This window comes from Lepidothrix coronata, unplaced genomic scaffold (assembly GCF_001604755.1).
Source record: "Lepidothrix coronata isolate B3197 unplaced genomic scaffold, Lepidothrix_coronata-1.0 Scaffold263, whole genome shotgun sequence".
Taxonomy (NCBI): domain Eukaryota; kingdom Metazoa; phylum Chordata; class Aves; order Passeriformes; family Pipridae; genus Lepidothrix; species Lepidothrix coronata.
The window spans coordinates 6915-31655 of NW_016690443.1; the positions used below are offsets into that span (position 1 = coordinate 6915).

At 46.3% G+C, this 24741-nt stretch overlaps 2 protein-coding genes across 13 annotated transcripts in view; one reads left to right on the forward strand and one right to left on the reverse strand.

Moving 5' to 3' along the window:
• TBC1D22B (TBC1 domain family member 22B) overlaps positions 1–8587 on the forward strand; it is a 13212-nt gene extending 4625 nt beyond the window's left edge. For 2 of the 3 annotated variants that reach the window (XM_017835774.1, XM_017835773.1), the window contains 11 exons: positions 532–845; positions 1741–1920; positions 2422–2492; positions 2921–3049; positions 3482–3547; positions 4455–4569; positions 5801–5907; positions 6245–6320; positions 6641–6768; positions 7002–7097; positions 7587–8587. In XM_017835774.1, coding sequence (XP_017691263.1) covers positions 532–845; positions 1741–1920; positions 2422–2492; positions 2921–3049; positions 3482–3547; positions 4455–4569; positions 5801–5907; positions 6245–6320; positions 6641–6768; positions 7002–7097; positions 7587–7715 — 1411 coding nt within the window. In that variant the 3' untranslated portion in view covers positions 7716–8587. Of the gene's footprint in view, positions 1–6; positions 198–531; positions 846–1740; positions 1921–2421; positions 2493–2920; positions 3050–3481; positions 3548–4454; positions 4570–5800; positions 5908–6244; positions 6321–6640; positions 6769–7001; positions 7098–7586 lie in introns of those variants that run through there. The other variant, XM_017835775.1, reaches the window with a different exon arrangement.
• A 1391-nt stretch (positions 8588–9978) lies between these two features.
• Positions 9979–24741, reverse strand: part of BRPF3 (bromodomain and PHD finger containing 3) — a 34373-nt gene continuing 19610 nt past the window's right edge. For 4 of the 10 annotated variants that reach the window (XM_017835767.1, XM_017835763.1, XM_017835764.1 and 1 more), the window contains exons 7-13: positions 23559–23825; positions 22891–23394; positions 21097–21190; positions 18588–18685; positions 17013–17110; positions 14886–15040; positions 9979–12299 (exon numbers count right to left, since the gene is read on the reverse strand). In XM_017835767.1, coding sequence (XP_017691256.1) covers positions 12116–12299; positions 14886–15040; positions 17013–17110; positions 18588–18685; positions 21097–21190; positions 22891–23394; positions 23559–23825 — 1400 coding nt within the window. In that variant the 3' untranslated portion in view covers positions 9979–12115. Of the gene's footprint in view, positions 12322–14885; positions 15041–17012; positions 17111–18587; positions 18686–21096; positions 21191–22890; positions 23395–23558; positions 23826–24741 lie in introns of those variants that run through there. The other 6 variants (XM_017835770.1, XM_017835772.1, XM_017835769.1 and 3 more) reach the window with 6 other exon arrangements.

The following is a 24741-nucleotide window of genomic DNA, read 5'->3' on the forward strand; positions in this document are numbered from 1 at the left end:
GTGCTGTGTAGTGGTGAAAGTTCCCTGCTTCGGGTGGCGGACTTTGACTCTTGTAGCTTAAAAGTAAATGCAAAGGCTCCTCCTGCGCCTGAGGAAAGAACCAGGCTGATCTGGCTGCTGGGAACGATCACAGCTGTATTGGGACTGTCCACGGGAGCAGACCTGCTCTGTCTAACCTCTGACATGCCTCTCTCCAGGTTGCAAGACTTTTTTTGGGTGGTAATGTACCTGTTTTCTGTAGGGTGGGGGAAGGCAAAGCTGGAGGAATTGTATTTGCCCTTTTGAGCCGGGAAGCCTGGCTTCTCTCCAGCTGTCTGCTGCCACTGTGGCCTCCGTGACTGCTGTCAGAGCAGCTCAAGCTCTGCCTCCAGTGGGCAGCCCAAACAGACTTAATATATTCCTTAGGTCTGGGAGGAGGAACAGGGAAATTGGATAAAGGAATTGGCTGATTGGAGCCAGGATGTGGGGAAAGGAGACAAAATGGACTCATGTAACGGCATGGCTCTGATACTATTCCTCTCTGGCTCGCAGCTTCATCAAGGACCGCTCCAAGGCCGGCGCGTTGCCTATGAAAAGCAAGAAGGCCTCCAGCTTTCATGAGTTTGCCCGCAGTACCAGCGACGCCTGGGACATCGGCGATGATGAAGATGAGGACTTCTCTTCCTCCTCTTCCTCTTTGCAAACTCTGAACTCTAAAGTGGCCAAGGCCACAGCAGCCCAGGTTTTAGAGAACCACAGCAAGCTGCGGGTGAAACCCGAGCGGGCCCAGTCTACTCTCGGTGACATGCCCACCAACTGCAAGGTCATCAAGTCCAGCAGTGAGGCCCAGCTCTCCAGGACTTCTGGTAAGAGCTGTCTTCAGGGGCAGCCTCCTGCTCTAGTGCTCTCCTGCTTGACCACTGAACTCAAGTGCTTATTGCTACTCACAGGGTATGAGCAAGAGGCTGTGACACAGCCTGTAAGCATAACAGAGGCTTTTTCTTCCTTGTAGTATCCTGTACTCCAAGCATTTTTTAGCGGCCTAGTCTTAATGCTTCGGTATTCTCTGCTGCTCAGTATCCTGCTACAGGCATGTCTGTCCAAGAGTATCCCATGTTCTGGGTGCTAAGGGAGTTTGGAGATCTGTTAAGTTCTTGCTTGGGCTTGCTCACTGTCTGCTTCCTTTGTGGCCTAGAGTGTGCTGCTCTTAGTAAAGATCTGGATGAGGTCCTATTGACACCAGGTCGATACAGCTTGGGCAGGGAATTGGGCATCATCAGCCCCTGCTCACTCTGCCTTGTCTGCCTGTGCAGTGAAAGTAAACCAGAAGGTGGCGCTGGCAGCCCATTGCCTCCTCTTTCTGCACTAGCAATTAGCTTTGTTGCTATTTAGATCAGCAGAGAGCAGAGCAGATCTGATGGTCAGTTCTGGAATTCCCACAGCTGCTTCTGCCTTGTCACCTGTGTCCTGCCCATGGTTTCCCATGTGCAGAGGGAAGTCTGATCCACTTGCAGCCGGGTGTCTGGATGCAGGAGGAAGAAAGGGAAGGAGAAATGGGGGGAAGCAATGGAAGAGCTGCAGCAGATGCCTGTGAACCAGCCGATCCATTGGAGTGGGCCAATGATGCTGTTTACTGGTGCTGGGGAAGAGAGGGGCGAAATCTGCAGTGGCAGGTCTCTGAGAGTGGCTAGAAGAGTGAGGAAGGGTTGGAGAGGTGCAATCTCCTTCCAATCACCTCAGTGCAGCATCTGGTCCTTGCAGAGGAGGCCTGTGTGCGGACCCCCCTTCAGAAGCAGCAGTCCCTTCCCCTTCGACCTGTCATTCCACTTGTTGCCCGAATCTCTGACCAAAATGCTTCTGGTGCTCCCCCCATGACTGTGAGGGAGAAAACGCGGCTGGAGAAGTTTCGACAGCTCCTTTCCAGTCACAACACAGACCTGGGTAAGTGTGGCAAAATGAGGGTGCCTCTGGGTGGGAAGAGGAAGGCAGAGGGGGCCTGCTGCCTCTATCAAGTTGTAATTGGGTCTGCTTCAGAGTGGAAAAAATGACTACCTGCAGTTGCACCAAGTGGGATGGTTGCACAAATCACTCTGTTGGCAGATGATAATGTGCTCCAGCCACTTCCTCTGTGTTCCTTATCATTCTCCATCTTGTATATGATGGTTGGGATCACTGGGGGCTGTTGGACTCTGCACAAGAACTGAGGTTCTAGCCCACTGGGGCCCCTGCAGCTACCAGTTCTGTGCCCGAGCTAAGCTGAAATCATCTCTACTCCCCTTGCAGCAGAACCACATGCCCAGTCATTGCTAGTGTGGGAGCCTTCCTGGTGGCTCAGTGTCTCCAGAGCCTGCAGGAGCAGACTGGGCTTTCCTCTCCTTCTAGGTACAGTGGTGCCTGGACGTGCCTAGGATCTAATCCATTGCCACCACTGTCCGTTTGCAGATGAGCTGAGAAAATGCAGCTGGCCTGGTGTACCTAGAGAGGTCCGGCCTGTGACATGGCGTCTCCTCTCAGTAAGTACTTGGAGCTCTGACACAGGAGTCTGGGGGGATTGTGCTGAGCCAGAGACCTGCTCCTAGACCTTCATGTGTCCCATAACCAACTTTGCTCGTGTTTTATCTGTGCCCGGTCTACAGGCGAGCTCTAGGGTTTTTTTGATTGGGGAGTGTTATTGCTACATCTTCTTTGAGCTCAAAGCCCAGACTGGTGTGGGGAAATATGCGGTTCACTCTCACGAGGGAAAGTGAATCCAATGAAGTTGGGTTCCTCCAAGATCCATGAAGACATCGGGCTCAGAAAGCCAAATGCCATGAAAGCTCTTTCCCCAGCTCCTGAGTTTGTGTGCCTGATATTTCTGGGTGCACAGCTGACTGGCAGGATTTCAAGGGATGGTTTGTGGTCAGGAAGAGGGTCTGCCCTGATATGGGTTTTCCTGGTGCAGGGCTATCTTCCTGCAAACTCGGAGCGTCGAAAGCTGACTTTGCAGCGCAAGCGGGAGGAGTACTTTGGCTTCATTCAGCAGTATTACGATTCCCGGAATGAGGAGCACCATCAAGACACCTACCGACAGGTATGAATCCTCTGCCAGCTGCCCATCTTTCTGCCTTGGTTATATCCCTTTCCTCTCTGTTGCCACTGCTTGTCCATGTGGTTAGGGTGATGCTAGAACTTTCTCTAGCTGTAGCTCATAGGAGTCTTCTCCTTGGGGAAAAAGCACCATGTTTCTGTCCTTGTTAGTTTAAGCTTTCCCTAAAATGATCTAATAATAAATTTCAGACCCCAACTCTTTCACAGCTCTGGCCACCTGCCTGCACCTGAGCATAGGAGACTGGAGATAAAACTGTAGATGATTTTCTCAGTACAGCTGTCATCTATAGCCCTCACTGTGCTTCTCAGCAAGTGCAGCTCTCGCTTGGTGGGACGCTGAGGCGCTTTAACCTGTGATGAGTTATTGTGGCCCCAGAAAGCACAGTTGGTGTGTGTAACCCGCCCTCTTTTCCAGATCCACATTGACATTCCAAGGACCAACCCACTCATTCCCCTCTTCCAGCAGCCACTCGTCCAGGAGGTAAGGGGAAGTGAAGTTCCTGCTCCACATTTGCCGTGGGGCGTGTGTGTAGAGTTAGACAAGCATTTCTACTAGTGAGTTAGCTTTGTGGGGAAACTTCCCTGGGTCACAGCTCCTGATGCAAGTACCTGCTGAAACTGTCTGGTCTTGTCCCATATTTCTGAAAAACTTGGAGCTCAAGGGTTATGACATCATCTCTTCTTTGGCAAGATGTAGCCAAGAGTTGGTAAAAGACCTGAAGCTTTTGTTTTGAGACAAATTGGAGGCATTTGAACCCGAAGAGGAGATAGTTCTGTTTTACTTCGAAACGTTTTTTGTGCAAAGTGGTATGTGAGCAACCTGGCCGGGGACAGGTTTGAGAGATGGCCAAGAGGTGCAGGCACCTGTCCTCTTTGGAAACAAGCCCAGTGTGCGTATGCAGTGTGTCAGAGCATGGTGTCCGTGAGGATGGGGCAATTTGGGAATAGCACGTTGGTTGTTGTGGGGGAGACTACTCTTTGGGAACTATCCCAATCTGTGATGTTTTGCTGGGAGTACTGTGCTAATACTTTAGCTTTCCACCTGATGTTCAGCAAAGCATGCTGCTCTGATAAGAGGCAGCCCTGTCTTGTGGATATTAAGCTATCTGGTTCTTGAAAAGTTGAGTCTGCTTTTCCTCAGGCAGAGGCTTTGATGAGGAGTCTTGACTGGACTGTCCTGTTCTCTGAGAGCACGCTGGAATATGTGGGGGATCTGTGGATCATACAGGAGTCTCTCCTAGGACTTTATGCTTTTTATGTTACCTGTATTGCTATAGAAAAGCCTGTCAGTGCATGGTCTCCACTACCTGAGCTTAGCAGTTACGCTTTTCTGCCTTTGTTTTGTGCATGGCTAATGCAGGTACATGCTTTCCCTTGTTCTTCCCTAGATTTTTGAAAGAATCCTGTTTATCTGGGCCATTCGACACCCAGCCAGCGGCTATGTACAGGGAATCAATGACCTGGTCACTCCGTTCTTTGTTGTGTTCCTCTCTGAGCATGTTGGTAAGTTACATTTGCTACTTGAAGCACTCTTGAGGATGGTGTTTGAAATGGTGTGAAATGCTGGCATGAGGAAAACTTGTCTTGCAGGAGGAGGGGGTGATGTGTTCTTCCTTCAGAGCGCCTGTGCCAGGTTGGAGATGCATCTTGACCTCTTACTGTATTTCTACTTCCTGGTTGAATTGGCTTCAGTTTGATAATCTTGCTGAGCCCCACAGAAGTTAAAGTGCTAAAAGTGGGTTTGCATTTGAATGTGCTTAACAACATTACAGTTTGGAGGAGAATGGGGTCTTTCAGGCACTGAGGGAGTTTAGGCAAAGCCCTGGTATACAGAGTTGCAGGAGGGTCTTGCTCTCAAAGCTTGGACTTGGAGACAGTTCTTGCTCTAGGAGGAATGAGTGAGGTATAAAGAGACCCTGCTGAGAATGTAAAATAAGCTATTTAAGTAAGGATTCCTGTCCTTTGCTGCTAGTACAGGTGTGTTTCTCAAGCTGAGAGTTTCAGAAAGCGAACTGACTTCTTCCTGCTGTTTTTGGATTTAACTCGGGGTCTTTTTGCTGTCCAGGGAGAAGTTTGCATGCTTTGGGTTCTCGCACCTGTGCCCGATAGTCCTGCTCTCCTGTAGAGGTTTTTGAAGCTTTGGCAGTTCTTCCTCATGAGTCCTCAAAGTTGGCAGCCACTTTTTAGGTGCCTCTGTTGTGCTTAATCCTGAGTTAATGCTGATGAATCCAACTGAGAACGGGAACTGAGCTCCCTTGTGCTGCCTCAAGCCAAGGACAATGTTTCCTTCCCTAGTTTCTGGCTGCGGTGAAGGTTTCAACTCTCCCAATTCTCCCTGTGGTGCTACCAGCTGGCAGAGACCTGCTGTCACTCAGGGCAGATGCACTCTGGCTCGAGGGGTTCCGATAAGCCAGAACTTTGTCCATGCACAGCCCTCACTCCAGAAGGGATGACAAAAACGGCAGTGCTGTGGGATCCCTCCCACAGTTCCCTGGGGAGCTGGGCTGGGTTCAGGTCATGGCTGACAAGTCTTTTGGGATTCTTTGGCCTTTCACCTGAGTTGGAGAAGTAGGTCAGTGCATGGGTACTGCGATCAGTCCCAAGCATACCTCTCACACGCACAGAGTGTTGTAGTCCTCTTGCAATGCTTTGACTTGATAAAGCCCCTCTGTTTGTCCCATGCGCTGCCTGGTGTCCCCCATCTTCCTGATGCTCTTTGCTCTCTGTTTTGCAGAGGAGGATGTGGAAAACTTTGATGTGACAAACCTGTCGCAGGATGTTTTACGGAGCATCGAAGCTGATAGCTTTTGGTGCATGAGCAAGCTGCTGGATGGGATACAGGTGAGCCTCTGGGGCCATGGAGATTTCTCTTCCCTTGCTGGGGTAGCTGTGTTTGTCTTCTCTCCCTGTCTGGGTGAGTGTTCTGCACGTTCTGGCATTAGGGAGATTTTGCTACTTCACTCAGCTAAATCCATTAGTAAAATCCTGGGGAGATGGGTGCTGATGGCACTGTCCTGACTAGGGACTTCACAGCATGCAGGTGATCCTGGTGCTCAAGAGCCATGTCTCCTTGGCTCATGACAGTCTCATCTCCCTGTCGAACTGGTGGTGATCTGGTTCTGATCGTTTCTAGCTGTTGTTAAAGCTGCTGCTTCTGACTTGTGGCCTCTCCCCACAGGACAACTATACCTTTGCACAGCCGGGGATCCAGAAGAAAGTCAAAGCTCTAGAGGAGCTAGTCAGCCGGATCGATGGTAGGTGACAGGGAAACCTGATCATGTTGGCTCTTTTGTCATAACAGCAGGAGGCCTTCTTTTTAAGTAGTACTCTCTTTGTAAGTAGGGCAGGGGTAGACACTTGCCTACAACACATATGGAAGCATGGTAGGGTGGGGTCAACCAAAAACTTCCTGGTGACAGGATTTGCTGGCTGGGTAGCACAGGGTGAGGAGTGGAGGAGTTTGGCAGAAAAAGGTCTCAGCCTGGAAGTGGGTGAAAACCAGTGTGTTCGGAGCAGTGTTCAGGAGCTGGGGCACTGTGGTCCCCAGATGTGTAAGTGAAATGTGCTGTTTCAGAGCAGGTACATAATCACTTTAGGAAGTACGAGGTCGAATACCTGCAGTTTGCCTTTCGCTGGATGAACAACCTGCTTATGAGGGAGCTGCCTCTTCGCTGTACCATCCGCCTCTGGGACACCTACCAGGTACACAGGTTTCCACTGACTTTCCTGCTGGGCATGTCACTGTGGGGCCGATTCCCTGTACATGAGAGGACAGAGGTCTTCTGGCACCAGCTGGGGAGATGAGGGAAACAAAGCAGTGTGGCCCCAGGACATTTATAGTGAGTTGGGTGATGGGTGACCCAGTAGGACATTATCCAGGGAAGTCATTCTCCAGATGAGCTGGAGGAGCTGACCCAGAGTTTTGCTCTCCACAGTCGGAGCCAGAAGGATTCTCACATTTCCACCTGTATGTCTGCGCTGCCTTCTTGATCAAGTGGCGGAAGGAGATCCTAGATGAGGAAGACTTCCAAGTAAGACACTGAAGTTGAGGATAATTCCATGGGGGTAAAGGGGAGGGAATTGCTCTAATTGGGAGCCCAATGTGGACAGTCAGCTGTCATCTCAGAGCTGGCTCCAAGATCATCTGGTCTCAGGAGCTTTCCTTAAAAGTAACTTTTGAGCCTCAGTGGTAAGGACAGAGAACTGAACTGTTGGACAGTTCAAACATCACATACCAGCTCTTCCCTGCACCTGAGTTCTGATCACAGTAAGTGATTGCCTTCCTGTGTCCAGCTGTAAGCCTATAATAGCACCCTTTATCTGAAGGGGCTTGGAGGCATCTGAGGTGCTTCACTGATTCAGATCTAGACACAAGCACACCTTAATGCTGTCTCTGAGCCTTTCAGACCTATGAGTGTGGTGACCAGAGCTGCTGCCTCTGGTCATTCCACCCCCAAGCCTGCTCTGGATCTGCACTCTGCCTTCAACCTCTCCAAACTAAGCATCTTCCCTTCTTTCAGGGCCTTCTGATGTTGTTACAAAACCTGCCCACAATACACTGGGGTAACGAAGAAATTGGACTCCTGCTCGCTGAAGCCTACAGACTCAAGTACATGTTTGCAGATGCCCCCAATCATTACCGCCGATAGGTGCCCAGATTTGACTCACTCCTCTTTCCCGTGCCCGCTCCGTCGTCCTGGCCCGATCTGATCACTGTGGCATTTTTGTCATCCCAAGTCCTTGGACACTCCAGCTGGGAGCTGATCCTTGCTGTACAGAGCTCACATCAACTCTTAACTCTTAACGTGTGCCTGTCTGCCACTCCATGCGCCTGGATGTGCCATTTTGATGACTGTCAGTATTTTACACCGTGCTGGAGGCTCAAGCCAGGAAGGGAGGCCTTAAGGGGCTGGGGGAGACCATGGAGGGAAGGTTTACAGATAAACCAGAGCTGAAGATGAAGCCTTTCTGTCCTCTCCGCTCCCTGTCCTGGGCTTGTCTGCCTCACGTTAACCTGCACCACGTGCGCTACCCCATCTGCTCCTTTCTCTCTTCTGACACCGTTTGCGCCATCTCCCAGACGAAAATGCCTTATCAGAGACCTGCCTGGCCGGAAAATCCTTCCCCACGAGGGTGGCAGGGCAAGAAGTTTCTCTCAGGGCCTACCTTCGCTCCGAGGGTCCAGAGACCCCAAGCACTTTGTGGGTTCACAAGAGAGTCCCTCGTGCCTGCCCTCTCTCCTTCTCTCCATCCTCTTCACCTACCTCTCCCCTAGGGCAGCAGGGCAGGCATGACAGGGGTGATGAGCACTCCATCCACATACAGTTCGAATTATGCGTGCCAGCTTGATGGAACTTTTGGTGACTGATGTTCTGTGAGTACAGCCCCCTCCAGTGTGTGGGGGAGGTGCAGGGCGGGGCTGGTAGGGGAGCAATATCTCCCAAAAGCTCCTTACAAAGCCCCCACTCCTCCGGGGTCTTCTGTGTATATTGTGTTCTTGTGTATATGGGTCAAAGATGTACAATATATGTCTTCTCTTTGTAGCAGATTTTATATTTATAATGTGCACCCCTTGTTCTCCCCATCCTCTCCATGCCCGAGAAGGATGCCTGACTGTCTTGTCACAGGGCTTTGGACCACTCTGGAGGTAGGGGGGTGTTTCAGACCTGCAGGTAATGTCTGTCCCAGTATGTGCTTGCAGTGTTGGGTCTGCCAGGAAGAGGTTCCATAGAAATACAGATCTCAAGGCATCCCCTACAGACAGAATTTGGGTGGTAAGAGGGGATAGGAGCTCCCAGCAGGAAGCAGGGCAGAGCTGTGTCCAAGAAACAGGGTATCCAGGCTCATCAGCTGCTGGCAAGTGCCTCTCTGAGCACTGCAGGGTGGAGACCTGCCAGTGCTGGCTGGCAGGACTCTACAGGGAGGAATAATCCTGGATCCAGCACTGGTGCTGGCATTGGGCAGGAGGCCCAATCTGGGCTACCTTAGGTTTCTCCCAGCACTCTTGCTGCGCCATGAGGGCTGTCTTGGTGCGGAGGCTCTTGGTCCCTCTACTTTCCATTTCTGTTTCCAGTGGAGAAAAAGCAGGGGGCAGCGAGGCCGGGGCCCAGCATGTGACAGGCACAACCTTGTTGCCAATAAAACTCCAAACAGTATCTCAAGAAATCTTTCCTAACCTGGAGTTGTTTCTCTCAGGCATTTGCCTGTGTGTACCTTGTGTTGTTTTCTCTGAGAAACAGACCTGGTGGTCCTTAGTTGAACATGAATTAAAAAACAAAAGAAAAAAACAAACAAACCAAAAAAAACCCCACCAACACCAAACCCAACAGCAAAAACATCAACACAACTCCAACCATCAACTGAGCTGTGTGGGTCAGGCAAGTGTTTGCAGTGCACCACTTCCTGCAGGAACATGAACCTGTGCAGGGAAGGAAAAGTGCATCTCAGGGAAGAGAGACAATGCAAGAACCATGCTGAGATGAGAAACTCTCCCCAGGCACGCGACAGGGATCAACCCAGCTGCAAGGTCTGTCCTGCTGCCTCCACATCCCATCTGCTGCCAAGTCCCACCATCCCTGGTCCAGCACCACCAGGAGATGTGATTCAAGCCCCAGATTGCCAATTCCCATCTCTTTGGGGCTCTCAGCCAGCTTCCCCATCAGCACGCTGCTGTGCAGGGCTCAAGGTGGGATCGCACCCTGCCGCATCTAGCCCTGTCACCCATTGCACAGGGAACAACCTCATCCCCAGGAGATGGTCAAGGACAAGAAACCACTTCGTGTTTCACTTCCCCATTGCTCTTTGCAGGCTTTCCACCTGCATCTGGGACAACTGAGATGATTAAAAGCCATCACAGTAAGTTCTAGATTTCAGGACAACACTAGCAACAAAGAACACTTCTTGAGGGTAATGTTTTTGTTTTTTTCATACATTAGAACATTTATTTCTCAGAGAGAAAATATAGTCTCAGACAGTCAGATTATAGAAGGTAAAATTAGGTTTTTCTTTTCTTTACAAGCATAGATTTTCTTATTACTCCTCTTATACCATCTGATATAAACAATTCTAGAAATCAAATAAACTCACTTTCTACAATAAATAGAGCAATCTGTGCTTTACAGCAGACTGACAGTAACATTTAGGTTCCGTAGCAACAGCAGGACGTTAGCCAATTCAAATTCTAAAATGTAATTTAAAAAAAAAAACAAAAAAACAAACAACAAAAACCAAAACAAAACAAAAAATCAAAACAAACAAACACGAAAAAAAACACCTCCCAAGACCTTAAAGCATATACACAGGTCACAAGTCCACAGCTGAGCTACCACCTAGAAAAGTGTATGTTCCTTTAAATAAATTACACTGTATGCATATAAAAGACCCAGCAACACAACTGAGGACTTCAAGAATAGTGACAATAGGTCTGAATAATTTAGAACATTTTACAACTATATACACAACATCCTTCCCTAGCCACACTCCATAGGTGTTATTATCACTATTAGTATTTTTACAAACCTATGTCCTACCTCTATATGTTGCAGGAATCTTAAAATTCCTTCAAATGTGGTTCCATGCCCCAGTGTATAAGAAGTGGCATTTTAAAAAAGTAGACCAAATAGAAATGGCAGTGATTACTCCCCACTATTCATTATCATTCTCTTCAGTATGAAAAGGTTAAAAATAATTTAAAAATATTGAGTTAAAAAGCAAAGTGATATTCAATCTACAATCTTACTTTGCACCTTTGGTTCTTGAAAACGGGAAAGCAAAAAGAGATAAGCAACAGAACAGATCAGAGAAATCATAAAGTCCTTGGTTAATAGAAAAGATTTTGCCATCAAGTTTCCAGACATCAGTTTGTCCCTGTGTTTTGCAATGCAAACAAAACAACAGGGATCGTCTGCAGAGTTGGGTTTACTTGGCTTTGGATGAATGACAATGCTGGAGACCCACACGCCAAGGAAAAGATATGTCTGCATGGGAGAAGGGAAAATGGCAAAATGGTTGTGTGCTTTCGTTAGCACTTGGTTTCAACCCGAACTGCATCAGAAGAAAACATTAAAGAGACAGAAAAGAGAGAAGAAAGAAAGAGGAGCCTTACACCAAATGTGCATAAACCAACACAAAAGATGTATCTCCCTCCAACCCTGATCAACCTCAGTACCTGCAGAGCTGCTTCAACTCTACTTAGACACCTTCAAAATTACTTTTACTTCTTAAAAAAAGGAAGTTATCCTTGCTTAGATTCCGTACTGCACACTCATGATATGAAATGTAACAGCAGATTCATAGATACAAAATAAATTTCTAGGACATACATATACATACAGATCAGGTAATCTGCTTTTCATCTTTAAAGCTCTGTGCATCTGTGCATGTAACTGTGTGCAGCAAGGGGGGGAAGGTCATCGATATATCTCAAGTTTTTCTAAAGGCAATGAGAGAAATCTAAACGTGAAAACACTATGTACATAGGCAGGAAGATCATAATGTGAACTCCCAGCTATGATTTTGTGGGGTTTTTTATATGATAGGACAATATCATTTAAAAAAAAATGAAAAGGCCAATGATGGTTTGGGTAAATTTGGCACAAGAAAGTCAAGTTGGGATTTCCGTAAAGGATCCTGGTTCTGTTACAGTGGTGGCAGGTTCCCAGGAACTACTCCACGCTAGCTGACGACTTACAAACCCTAGCAGCACAGGGGAGGCAGAGGCAAGGGAGGGTGCATGAGGTCCAAACATCCAAGTGCTGCACTCTGCTCACTGCATCAACTCACCTTGGCTCCTATCACCGGTCAGCTTTTGCTAACTACCTTACTCCCAGCCCTGCAGACTACACATTTCCATCTCTTGCCAGCTCTTCAGCAGACACATTCAGAAAGAAGCTGGACAAGGTTTTTTTGGCACATTTCAGGGTACTTTGAGGACTGCTGAAAGCTGTCGGGAACGGTGTTCCCCTGCCAGTCAGTGCATGAGATGGTCCACTCTGCCAATGCAGTGAGCATGAGGTCTGGGGGAAAAACAAGGTCCAGTCACCCCAATCCTTTACAGGTAACTGGATGTAATGAAGGGATGGTCTCCATGCACTCGGCTCATGTGGATCATGGCTCGGTCATATGCCACCTGCACAGACTTGCGGATGCTGGTTTTTCGTCCTTCCATCATCTTTAACTTGTCCACTGTGTCATCAACACCAAGGGGATAGACTTTGTCACGTGGAAGCCACTGCCTGCAGCAGAGAGTCCAAAGACCTGTCACCAAGGGTATCAAGAGAGAAAACCGGGAAAGAAGAGCAAACACCTGGAGGCCTCTCACCCTTGCAATACCTGAGCAATCAGCAGGGGTGCGACTGCTTCAGTGTACCTGGCTCATTCGTACTGCATGGCTGCTACAGGCCAAGGACATTCTCCCATGAGTTTCCAGGACATGGCCAAGTACCCCAGCTCCTCAAGCTTTCTCCACATATCTCAGCAGCCATTAGTCACTGGTTGTTATCTCCTCTCCAGGAGCAGTTACACTTATGTAATATATTTGTTTATCATTAACACCCACAGTGATGCTACAAATGTTTAAATGCCTGCATTTGACATAGAAGAACCACTTGTAGCCAAAATGCCTTCCAAGCACAGTCTTCTCTCTCCTTGGAGTCCTTACTCAAGGCTTTCAATGCTCCTTGGAGCTACAGGGGAAACTTGGAAATCCCTGTGTTCCACAGAGCAGAAAATAATACAGGGGCTTCCATGGTGGAAAGTAAGTTTTTATCCCCAAGCAAGTTCTGTCTTGTTCCAAGAAGCTGTAAGCATTAGAGGTTAGGTGGGTACAACTTTCTGAGTATCACCCAAAACCAGGCAACTTCCAGTTGACATGTCCGAAGCCCAGGCTAACCCCAATGGATGACTTAAATTGCAAATGCCTTGTCTGTAGCAGGTTTTTATTGCGTCCAGATTAACCAGTACACTGAGAAACATGCCACCTATCTCTCTTAATGAAGTTCAGCCCCTAGGAACTCAGCCACAGCCACTGCTAGCACAGTTCAATGCATTTCCCAGCCAGCCAACATGGGCGACGAAGGGCAGCTCAGCTTATCTTCACCACAAAGATGAGGGACAATTTCAGTGTTTGTGACCCTTCTGCAACATCATTGAAGTCAGTAGAAATTTAGGACTTTCCTGAGGTGCCTTATCCTCCCACAAACTACTAACAAGGCTCTAAGGGGCCACTTAAGAGTGTAAACATACAGCATACATAAACATTCAACAAGAGCAGGGCAAAGCCAAGGAAATGCTTATTTTTGTTGGAAAGGTAGTTTCAATTACAAGCTTGGATTTAGGTTTTTCAAAATGATGACTAGAGCATGGCACTGCCATTGATTTTCTGCTAAAAATCATTAGTACCTCTTTGAGGAACATGCTCCGTATCAACTAGTTCCGGTAATCAGGAACAGTGAAACAATGCAGTGTTCTAATAAAAAGCCTCAGGAGTTTGTCTCTTGACACCTCTTTTCCCCAGAGAACACAGAAATACTCCTCAACTTCCCAAGCAGATGGCATACACTTTCCCTTTGCCTGCATTGCACCTTGTCTCCATCTCTTTAGATTGCATAAAACACTGCTGCAGCCCAAAAATGCAAGGGGAAACCCTCTCCCTTGCTGCTTTACCCCACTATGTGTTTGGCTCTGCTCTATTCCCAATAGTGTATCTTCCCTCCAGCCCTGACACCACCTTTGGGCAATGTTCACCTCCTTCCTCCAGCCTCTGGCCCTTCCCTGATCTCATGCTTCACTACTCTTCCAGGAATGCCAGCAAAAACCTTCCTCAGGAGACTAAGGAGAAGGGCTCTTGAAACAAGGCTTCTTTTTAAATTCCTGATACGTTATTTTATAGAGGCAGGAGAAGGAAGGCAAGCCCATCTATCTTCTGTTCCCACAGCATCCCAACAGTCCAGCATCTGCTCTGTCTGCAGTATAAGCTCTCTGAATCTGTGATCCCAGCTGCACACTCCTGTGTGTGACAGCGTATTTGCGTGGTTCATGTTCCCATGTGGTAAATTCAGTGGGCTCAGCATGTGGCTGTCACCTCTTCCTCTTCCAGTATAATTCTCCAATTTTACAAGTTTCCCATTGTTTCATACACAGATTTCAGAGTCTTTTTAGTATTTTTAAGGCATTTCACTTGTTTATGACTTATTACATCTGGGTGGTTTATTGTTACCATGTGAGCATGGTTGGCAATTAATGCTAAAATCAGCAGATTCAGTCTGTCTGAAGCAGAACAACAAAGGCCTTGAGATATTTCACTTGCTTTGAACCTACATGCTTACACCTACATTTTCCATCCTAAACAAAGGTCTTGATTTGAAAACTGCAGGTACTTAGCACCTCTGAAAAATCAGCCAAGTCTAAATATGAAATAAACTCAGCATTTTAAAAATGTTACCCTGGAAATTTCTGGCAAATCTTTTGTGCAGCATTGGAACAGGCTGCTTAGTCTGCTAGTGTTTTAAAGTCAAGTGCTCTCTGTAATTTGCTGCAAATTGAATCTCAGTGTGCCTCAGTATTTTCTTTGTGATGTGACCCTTGAGTGTAGGATGCTGGACTGTTCACTGTGGAACTGTGAGATGTTGTGTGACTGGGCCGGGAAAAGCAGGCTGTCTTCCTTATTTAGACTCTTCTTGACTGCTGCATGTTCAAATTCTCCAATTTACACATAATATCATCATCATCATAATCCTTGTGTGCTCCCATATATCAAAGATTATGTTAAATCTTCCTTCTCTGCAACAGCACTCACCACAGGCCTGTCTGCACACACTCACCAGGTTCTCTTGTTGTCAAAGAAAAGGACAAGGAAGAGCTTTTCTCCTGCCTCTGTCTGCCTCTGCTCCCCCAACTTCAACACATCCATGGGCGGGACAGGGATGGGGACTCCATTGTGAAGCAAACCCTCACGCGGCATCTTGGGGTCGATTATCTAGTGACACAGGGAAAGGATATTTAAGAACAAAATCCTTTCAAGTAATGAAGAGAAGGCATTTTTTTTCTGTTCTTTCAGTCTATCCAAGCTAGACAAATAAGTCTACTTTGGATGGTAAGCAAAATTGCTTGTTATGTTTCAGTGGCTCTTTCTGAAAAAACTTCGTCCTCGAGCCTTCCCCTGTAGAAGGGAAGCCAGTCAGTTCGAAAGTCAGGCATCCAATCTTAAAAAAGTGAAAGGATCTAAATATGTGGTTCTGTGTGGCTGTAGATGCATCTACACTAATTGGTAATTCAGTACAAACTCAGTATTGTTGTGTTCAGCAAAGATCTCCCTCCCTCACTTCAAAATCATACAATAAATGTAACAAGACTGCTGTACTCCACAGGCATAACATGATTTCACAACAGCTCCATTCTGGAACAACCCAGTTGACTTGAGTGGCATTGCTCAGATTTACACTGCTATTAGATTAAAATCAGGCCCAATATTCTGAGAGAGTTGACAAGCAGTGCTGGCTTCATCAAGCTAGGGTAACACAGACTATAGTAATTTTGAAGAGAAGTAACAACAGATGCATCAATTCTCCCCAGTGTCCAAATTGTGCTATGTGATCACAGGAGGAGAACAAAACAGCAAAAGGTGGATGCAATACTCCATCTATTCTTCTTTGCCTCCTAAGGTCTTGAAAAAGTAGATTGGCTTTGACACTGGCCATCTGTAGTATGAAGGACACTTTACCACCACAACAGGCTGCTATTAAAAAAAAAAAAGCCTTTTTTGGAGGCAGTCTCAGTGGCTAAATACATTTTAAACCACAGTTTAACTCTGGCTGTAGCCACACTGACAATTAAAAATGCTTTGGTTGGCCAAGATGGCTAGCAGATCCACAGCTGTTCCCTCCTCTGAGCTCCCACTTAGAGTAAGAGTATAGATGAGCGTCACAATTCCAGCAGAATCCGCCATTTTTTATGGCATCAGAACTGTGCTCAGTCACAGCCAGGCCTGCACACTGTGTCAGCTTACGCCCAGTCTCACAGCTCTGCTGCTTGGATGTAGAGACCCCTCTAATTTCTGTGATGGCCACTTTCTTTTAGCCCTTACAATTTGTCAGCAGTCACAAGAGTTGTCTGTCCTTGCCATCCGAAACAGAAAGGTACTTAAGGGCATGGCTGCAGCCACATGGAAATTACATGAAGCAGAGATGGCAGGAAAAGCCATACCTCAATAAGTATATTTAAAAGCAGCAGAAACAACAAAACATGGTTAGCCTACCTCATGTCCTTACTCATATCCTTATTTCAGCAATCTCTGTTGACCACTTAACAAGCACTGAAATGCCTGCAGTGGTAGTGGCACTTCCTAGCAACACCTGCATGCCATGTTTTGCTTTGAAACCAAGTATGGTGCTCAATGAAGACAGGTTTATGGATTTCATGTTTATAGAAAAACAAAGAGATATATTTATCTCCAAAGAGATAAATGTTAAGGAACTATTGTTCAAGGGACTAGGTGCAAATGCACACGAATATATTCTCATATTTAAATCAAACATATGGTTATTGAAAGAGGATACATATGATAGGGCACCTACATGTGGAATTGTACTCACTACACAGGAAAATGTGCAGGCACTTAAGACACCAGGTGGACCATGGTGCCTGCATTTATAAAATTTACGTCTTCTCATCCCAAAAGTACTAATTACTTTCAGGCAAGGGGAGGGGAGGGAAGGGAAGGGGAGTTCCTATCCCTGACAATGAGAGGCCAATGTTTTATAAATTCTCTGCAATGCTCTGAAACAATGAGCACAGGGAAAATTAACTGTGCAAAGGAGAAAGAAAAAAAACACATATTGCATTATTTTGGGAAGTTTTCCTTTTCTGTCTGGTTACACTGCACACTAGCACTGTGTTCTGGGCTACCTGCACTGCAGGTACAGGTTGCGAGAGAACAGCAGGGTACTTACCAAGGCAGGGTAGGAAGGATAGCCACGGCACTTGGCCCACACAAGCTCCAAGGGCTCCAGCTCAGCCTGACTCTCAAAGGACATCAAGAGAGTTCTGCCTAAGGGACAGGAGGACACACAGCTTAGAAGGGCTATTACTAGCAAAAGGGTTATGGTAACACAAGAAACCACACTGTCATCTAACCCAAGCATGATGGCCTGCGTTGTCTCAGTAGCAATCAGCTAAAACAGTTGAATTACTGTTGTACTTAAAACCTCTGACAAAACAAAATGGAAAGCCACTTATTGTTTGTACCCATATGCATTGGGTGGCCAAATGAGATGTGATATGACACACATTTCATCTGCAGTAAGTTTATGATAAAATTTAGTGTGCACTGAGCTCCAGCCTTCTTTATGCTCTGTCAGTACAGTCATGTTCAGCATTAAGATAAAGCCACAGCCTCTTAAATCATGGGTCCAAGTCTATGCATGCATGTAGCTTCACATGTACTCTTCAATATGGAAATATTAATCCAATCAAGTCACTGAAATCAAATGGCTATACAAGAGATGGATTTGGTCATACACATGAAATCTACCAGCTCATGATCCTGGAAACGGAGTAATCTTCATTAATGCAAATTTTATAACAAGTAGTGCTTGCTGTCTGGAAATTGAACAAACAACTGGCATTGAAAATTGAATTTAGAAAATGCTGAGTACAACCCAACTGAGCACCCTGTCAAGACAGATTTGATGTGCTTCTCAACTATTGCATTCCAGACATATTCTTCCATTAATGAATTTATATTCTAAGACACAGAATTGCCTCACTGAGCCTAATTCTTATGTTACCAGCCTCACTCTGTAAGCTTATCTCCAAAGAAGATTGCTGAACACACAAATTCCAGGATAATAATGGTTCTCAAAGAGCCATGACAAGAGCCTGCACTCGGGAGCTGCACAGAAGGGTACGGGCATTCCAGGGCATCAAAACTGAATTCTGATTTCAGCACAGACCTGCAATAACTCTATTGTTGACATACCATAAGAAAGACAAGAATCTGGTTGTGTGAGCACTGAAAGAATGGTATAGTGCCTTGGGTAGTGACAAGTGAGGAGTGTGACAATTTTATAGACATATAGCACAGTTTGACAAAGACAACTTTGTTATGAGGACCTTGCAAGCAATACAAGAGGGAACAGCTATGAAGTCATCTCCAGAGAGACCCCTCTTACAATTAACTCTTCATATTGCAGCATCATTAAAGAGAACTAGTCCCAAAACAGGAGAAGACAGTGCCAGGCACATTACACACACCAGCCCACCAGAAAGTATCCTTCCAAGGAGAAGACTGGGCATAAGCAATCAGCAAAGGTGAAAGCAGGAAAAATCTTTTATGCAATAACCTAAATTTGTAACAAAGCAGGTAATAATGCCCAGGCAGGTCAGCAGCCTGATCATAAAACCTGGATAGTTTGTCCAGGACTGGTTCCTGGTGTGCTTTGGGATGTGTTCCCTTTGGTTTAGATGGATGTCAGCCCTACAGTGCGGTGGGACCAGAGCAGTGTGTGCTGTGCAGCAATTCTCACCTGAGCCACTGAAATCAGGATCTCCATTCACACCTTCCACGAAGGGCATCCGAGAAAGAGCCGGTTTTCCTCGACTGCGCTTAGGAGGCATCAAACCACTGTTAGAAAGACATCAAAAAGAAGGGCATTAGGAGAAAACAGATTATCCTTGAAAACAAGGACAAGGAAACAGATTCCCCAGCTCTGCCTAAAATACTGAAAAATTACTGCACTGGTGCCTCACTGACATGAAAACTGAATACTTGAGCAAAATGTGATCTCTTCTGGTGAAAGCACAGTGGACATCATCCCAGCTTTCCCATGAACTACGAAAGGGCCTAATAGAAACCAAGCTGTAAACATGAGAAAGAAACCCAGCAAAGATGTCACACTTAAGAGCTGATGTAGTGATGCTTTTGGAGTTTTCATGAGCTATACCAGTTGTGTATAGATAGCCCTCCAAAACAACTCCAATATGCAACTGGACACCTTCAGCCCATATCCTGAATGCCCTTTCACCTCATTACTACAATACTACAAACATTTCAGAAAACGGACTATCTCCACCTCAAGCAATCATATTTTTTCATATATTGTAATTATTTTTTTCTTTTACAGTCTCCTAATAAGCAACCTATTCTGAGTGACTTTGGTGCTCAAAAAGAAAGATTGGAGAAAAAGCAGTCAACAGAACTGTTCCTAAATAGAATAACTGTACAAGTTATCCATGAGACATCAGCTTGGTTTTAATTCCTTGTTTTGGGGGTGTCACATAGCTCTAATGTAATTTTTACTATGTGAATTGCTTGCAGTTCTTGCAATAAGAACTTAGATCACAGTTCTCATCTTCACGGTACTGTACAAACATCAACTAATAAGTCCACACACTCCCTATGAATTCCCTATGAATTTGTGTCCATCACTTACAGATGGGGAAATGGAGGCAAATATGGTCGGGCCATAAGGCCAAGACATGGCCTGAAAGGCAATTTCTGGCTCCCAGTCTTGTTCTGACAGCATCCTCACCCCATCAAAGATTTCTGCATGACTCCAGGACCCTCATTTAAATGACACTATAACTATGCACAAATCCGCGTGTCTCCTGTTTCCCTTCAGTGCAGCTTCTTATTTTACGATAGTTTATTGCAATAACTTCTTGTAAGATCTGCACAGAGGTCATGGTAGCATCCAGCTTACAGAAGAAGTAATGACTGAGATGAAGATCTGGACACACAGCCCAGAAAACAGAGGAAGAGATGAAGTGCTGGGTGTGTGTCTCATCTCAAAGAAGGGCTGAAGGTTCTATGCCTACAAGTGGCTCAGCATGTGCAAAGAGAGATAATTTACTGGGGTGCCACATGCTGCCCTTGGGTTGCCCAGCACCTGACTGTGGAGGTAGGATCACTCTGCGACAGAGAAAAGCCCTTGCATCAAAATTGCTCCTCCAAACCCAGGGCCTTGCCCTTTGTCATGGGCATGATAGACTTTGCAAACAGATTTACAATGGTAACACTAATCAAACCTTAGCTACAAGTGCAAAATTATACGCCTCTTTGGGTAGCTAACGTTTAGGATCCCTCTGCCCAGCAGAGCAGAGTTTTCATTTGAAAAATGCTCCTGTGATTCAACCCTGCTGCAGAACAATTTTTTACACAGCTAACAGTTTTGAACTGTTGTTTAGCCCTGAGAACGGGTGTACGCAGGCATATAATTTTAAGTGCCCAACTAACACTGCAAGCTTGAAATCTTACACAACTGAGTACATGCATTGTGAGGAAGCACAAAATGTCCAAACACATTTCTCTAGTGATGGGTCATGTTCAAGGCACTGCAAACATAACCACAAATATCAACTAAAAACATCTTGCTTCTGTCTGTCCTGGATGATCTTACCCATCAAGCTCAAATGTGCTCAGCCTGCCACTCAGAGCACACACAAACGTGATTCTGGCATAACAGAGGTTTTACTGTGCAGTGAAAAAGGGCTGTGAAATAACTTAAATCAGTGCTAGGAGGGCTGGACAGGTAAATAAGACCAGAAAATTGACACAGCACTCATACGTACCTACTGAAATTGACCAAAAGATGTCAGGTGTTTGCTCTAAGTCTGTTGTAAGTCATGTTTGAAGCACCTAGTTCTACTTTTAAACTTCTGAGAGGAAGAAAGCAGCAATTCAGTAGGTGGCAGAAGTTCAGCTTTACGTGCAGTGCTGAACTGAAAATCTGAATTCAAGTTTTTTCCAATTTTGGCTCTCAAGGACTGCAAGGCATTCATCAGCAGAGAGGATGTGTATGCATTGAGAGAGACAAGTATAACAGATACCCACTTGCTTGAAAAATCAAGCTCTGCTTTTGGGACCAATAACTTAAAAGAACAGGACAGAAATACAGCAGCTTTTTGTCTTTTACAGTAGGCACAGAAGTAACAGTTCAGGCTAGGTTTAAAATGAAGAAGTCAAAGAACAAAACCAGAGAGATAAATCCAGATGCAGAAGGTGCTCCAGGGCACAGTTTTGCATGGGGCACTTACCTGCAGGATTCAAACACCAGTCCACTGCCCAGGGCAGAGCTGCACTCGAAGTCAGAGCCACTTTCTGCATGCTTTGCAAAGCCATTAGTCACTCCTGCCAAGGAGACAAATGGGAATGACAGAGATTGACTCCTGAGAGCATTCCCGAGCCCAGAGCACGCACAAGAAGCCAGATGACAATGGTTTTCCCCCATCCAGGCATCCACCACCCCCAAGTTCCCATGGGCTCACCAAAAGTCCAACAGCCATACAAAAGGCAAATTCATGGCAAGGTCACTATTGTTTTTTCTAGGTGTAAATATCGAATTGCCACAAGGCACACATTTCTGGGAAACACCTTGTTATGAAAATCCTATTCACAATGACCTGCTTCTGCAGTAACACAGATTCATCACACCAGACACTCCCTCCCGTTAGGAGAAATCGGTTGTGTCTGAAATCATGGGAGGAGATGGGGTCATATCAAAAAAGCAGTGCTGCAACTTGAAAAAAAGCCAGTAGTGCTGCTTCAGCTGAGGAGAAACATCACTGTGTAGTTATCAATGATTTTCCAGCACCCTGCCTTTACTTGCCCTTTTTTTATTTTCAGCCTCTCATTCTGACCTGTATCCAATGCAGATGACAACTTTCTCCTTTAATTACCAACAGATGATGATGGAGAGTCCCTCAACTCTGGAGAAGTCATTTGTGATCCCTTTAACCTGTCCTGGTAAGTCTATCTCCACATTCAACTGCCTTCCTCCCACTCTCAGTATGCTAGCAATCTTATAGTTATAGTTATAGTTATAGTTATAGTTATAGCCTTATAGTTATGAGATAATATTTGAAGTGTAGGCCAAGTCAAACCTTACAGGTGGGAACTGTCCCACAACAGCTGTTCACACAGAATCAAAAGAAATTACAGTGCTGTCACTCAGATGTCTCTTTCCTCTTGTGTCTTTCCAAATTTCACCTCAGGTGCTTATTCTTATTTGCAGATCTAATTTGAAAAGGAATCTTCTTGGTATTCCCACCAATTTTATTTAAACTCCAGAACTGAGAGTACAGCTGATTTAAAAGCAATGTTTAACATCTCATCTTACATGGGTGCTGTGTTACTACAGACAGTGCACACTTCCAACCAAATGCATCATTTCTGCAGCAGGAAACTCTCACTCCTAAGAGTGATCAAGCCAACACAAACCCTTCTATAAGGGCAGGAATGCCAATCTCAGCCCAGAGTCTCCAGACAGGCCTCTCAACAGCTTTGCAAGCAGCTGGGCAAATTGGCTTGCCCTACACAAAATGGAAAACTCTCTCTTACAGCAGCCATGTAGACTAGCAAAGAGAAGAATCATTTGTGACTTCCCTGGGTTTCATCTTGGTACCTTTAAATGTCTAAAATGGAGGTGACTAGAGCTGAACTAAGATACCAAAAACAACATGTACGGTCAGTGGAGAAGAGAAGTGCAACTCATTATGGACATGTCTTGTCTGCCCTGTTTTAGAAACATGTGGAAGAGATGCAGCTTTCACCAGGCACATCTGGTCATGAAGCCTATGTTTTCTTCTAAGCATAAAGTCAGTTCCAGGTGTGTAGTTTGGATGCAGAAGTTTTTACTCAGCCCCAGGATTTCTATGTCCTCAGTCCCATCTCACAGTTTCCAAGGGTTCAGGGGGAAAAGAAATCCCAAAGAACTGGGATTTCCAATCAGGTTGGAAAAGACCTCTGAGATCATCAAGTCCAACCCATAACCTAACATCACCATGTCAACTAGACTATGGCACTGAGTGCCACGTCCAGTCTTTCCTTACCTCTCTGTCCTGCCTGCCTGGGTGACTTTTCTCGATTGCTCTCATTGCAGGTTCTGCTCTGTGGCCGCTTCCGAGCTTGTCGCTCCCCATCAGGGCAGGAGGGTGAAAGCTGCCCGCTCTGCCTGCAGTCCTCCCTGTTTTCCAGGGAGCAGTCCAGACCTCTCTGCAGCTTCACCCCGTTCTTAGCTTTTTTAAAAAGGACAGATGTTCGTCGGCCCACGCTGCTGAAGGAGGGGCTGGCAGGGGTGTCTGCAGGCGACAAGGCCAGTCCATTCAGGCTGTTGTTGGTGAGCAGGCGCTGGAAGGCTTGGCTCTCCCGCTGCAGAGCCTTCTTGTCAAAGAGCTCCCTGTCCAACACCACCCTCTTCTGCAGCTGATTCAAGGACTTACTTTCACTGATGGGTTTGAGTGTTGGAGGGTCCTGCAGAGAGTCTAGCTCCGAGAGGGAGGGTACAGGTCCTGTGGGCTCCAGGGTTGGAGGGTGCGGGGGCTTGGCATCATCTGCTAAAGGAGTAAAGAACCTGCCTGAACATTTTACAAAGACTTACTCCCAAAACTACCGATAGCAATTCTCATCTTTCACAGGGCCACAGACAGGAGAAACAGCAGGTCTTGACTGCTGACATGCACTTGAGAGCTGGAATTAAAATCCTGCCGCAACCTCTCACCTTTCTCCCTTTCCTCATCCCCATCCCTTGATGTTTTCTCCAGCCTCTGGTCCCGCAGCACAGTCTCCCCCTTGGCCATGGTCTTGTTCTGCTGCTGGGCCAGTTTCTGCTGAATGGAGTTGATCTCCCGTCTCAGGAGCCGGATGCGTCGTGTCCGTGCACCACTGGACCGCATGGTGCTCACTATGTCTAGTTTTTCCAGCAGCTCCTTCAGCTGGGCCTCCAAGGACAGGTGAGCTCGGTTCTCCGGGAGGAGGATGTTATCCACTGCATCAAAAGAGATTATAATAGTGAAGGGAAGGAGTAAGGCTCCTTGAAGAAGCATCTGGGACCACTGCCACGCCTCACTCCCTTTGATGCTATTCATGAATCAATCGCTTTAGTCCGGGGATTTAGCAATCATTAACCTTGGAGCTCTGACTTCCTTCCTTTGGGCAAAAAGGAGCTGATTTAACTTGCACTGCCCTTTAGTTCCCCTTACTGTCCCAGGGGCCGCAGTGAAAGGATGTGTTTGCACCCCACGCAGAACAGTTCACAGTCTAGGTCCTTGTCAGAAACCTACTTCATTGTCAGCTAAAATGACAAAATCAGACCACAAACAGAACTGGTCAAAACATAACGTTTGCCATTCCTCTGGCTCTCTTGAAGGGCTGGCCTCCAAAGGAACAGGACAGACAGTTGAAAGACATACTATCATACACCAACACAAATTTTATAATGACTCTCCATCTGTACCCAAGAGAGCTTCAACATTTAGGAAGCAGATGGCAGACTGCAAGCTCTGAGTGCTTCACACTGGCCTAAGTATTCTGTACTAAGTTTAGCCAAGTTATTCAACCAATGCTTTGGAGCTGCATCTCAAGAGGGCTGTAGGGATGGATGCAACCATGTTGGGAATGGGAAGTCTCAGGTAGAAGGATTGATTGGGTTCCACTACTTTGACTGCCCCATCACCCCCTCCCAGACCTCAGTGCTCCAGCTAACCCAGTGGCTCTACACCTTGCCAATTTACAATACAAAGAAATGCATGAGCTTTCCCTAGAGCGAAAAATCCTAGATCCACCTTTGCACTGCTTTGTAAAATAGCAAGTTTGTACTACAGGCACAGCACAAATCAAAGAGCATGAGCAGTTTACAAGGCTTTTCTGAGACAGACATGCCCTAAGAGAGCTGGAGCTAAGCT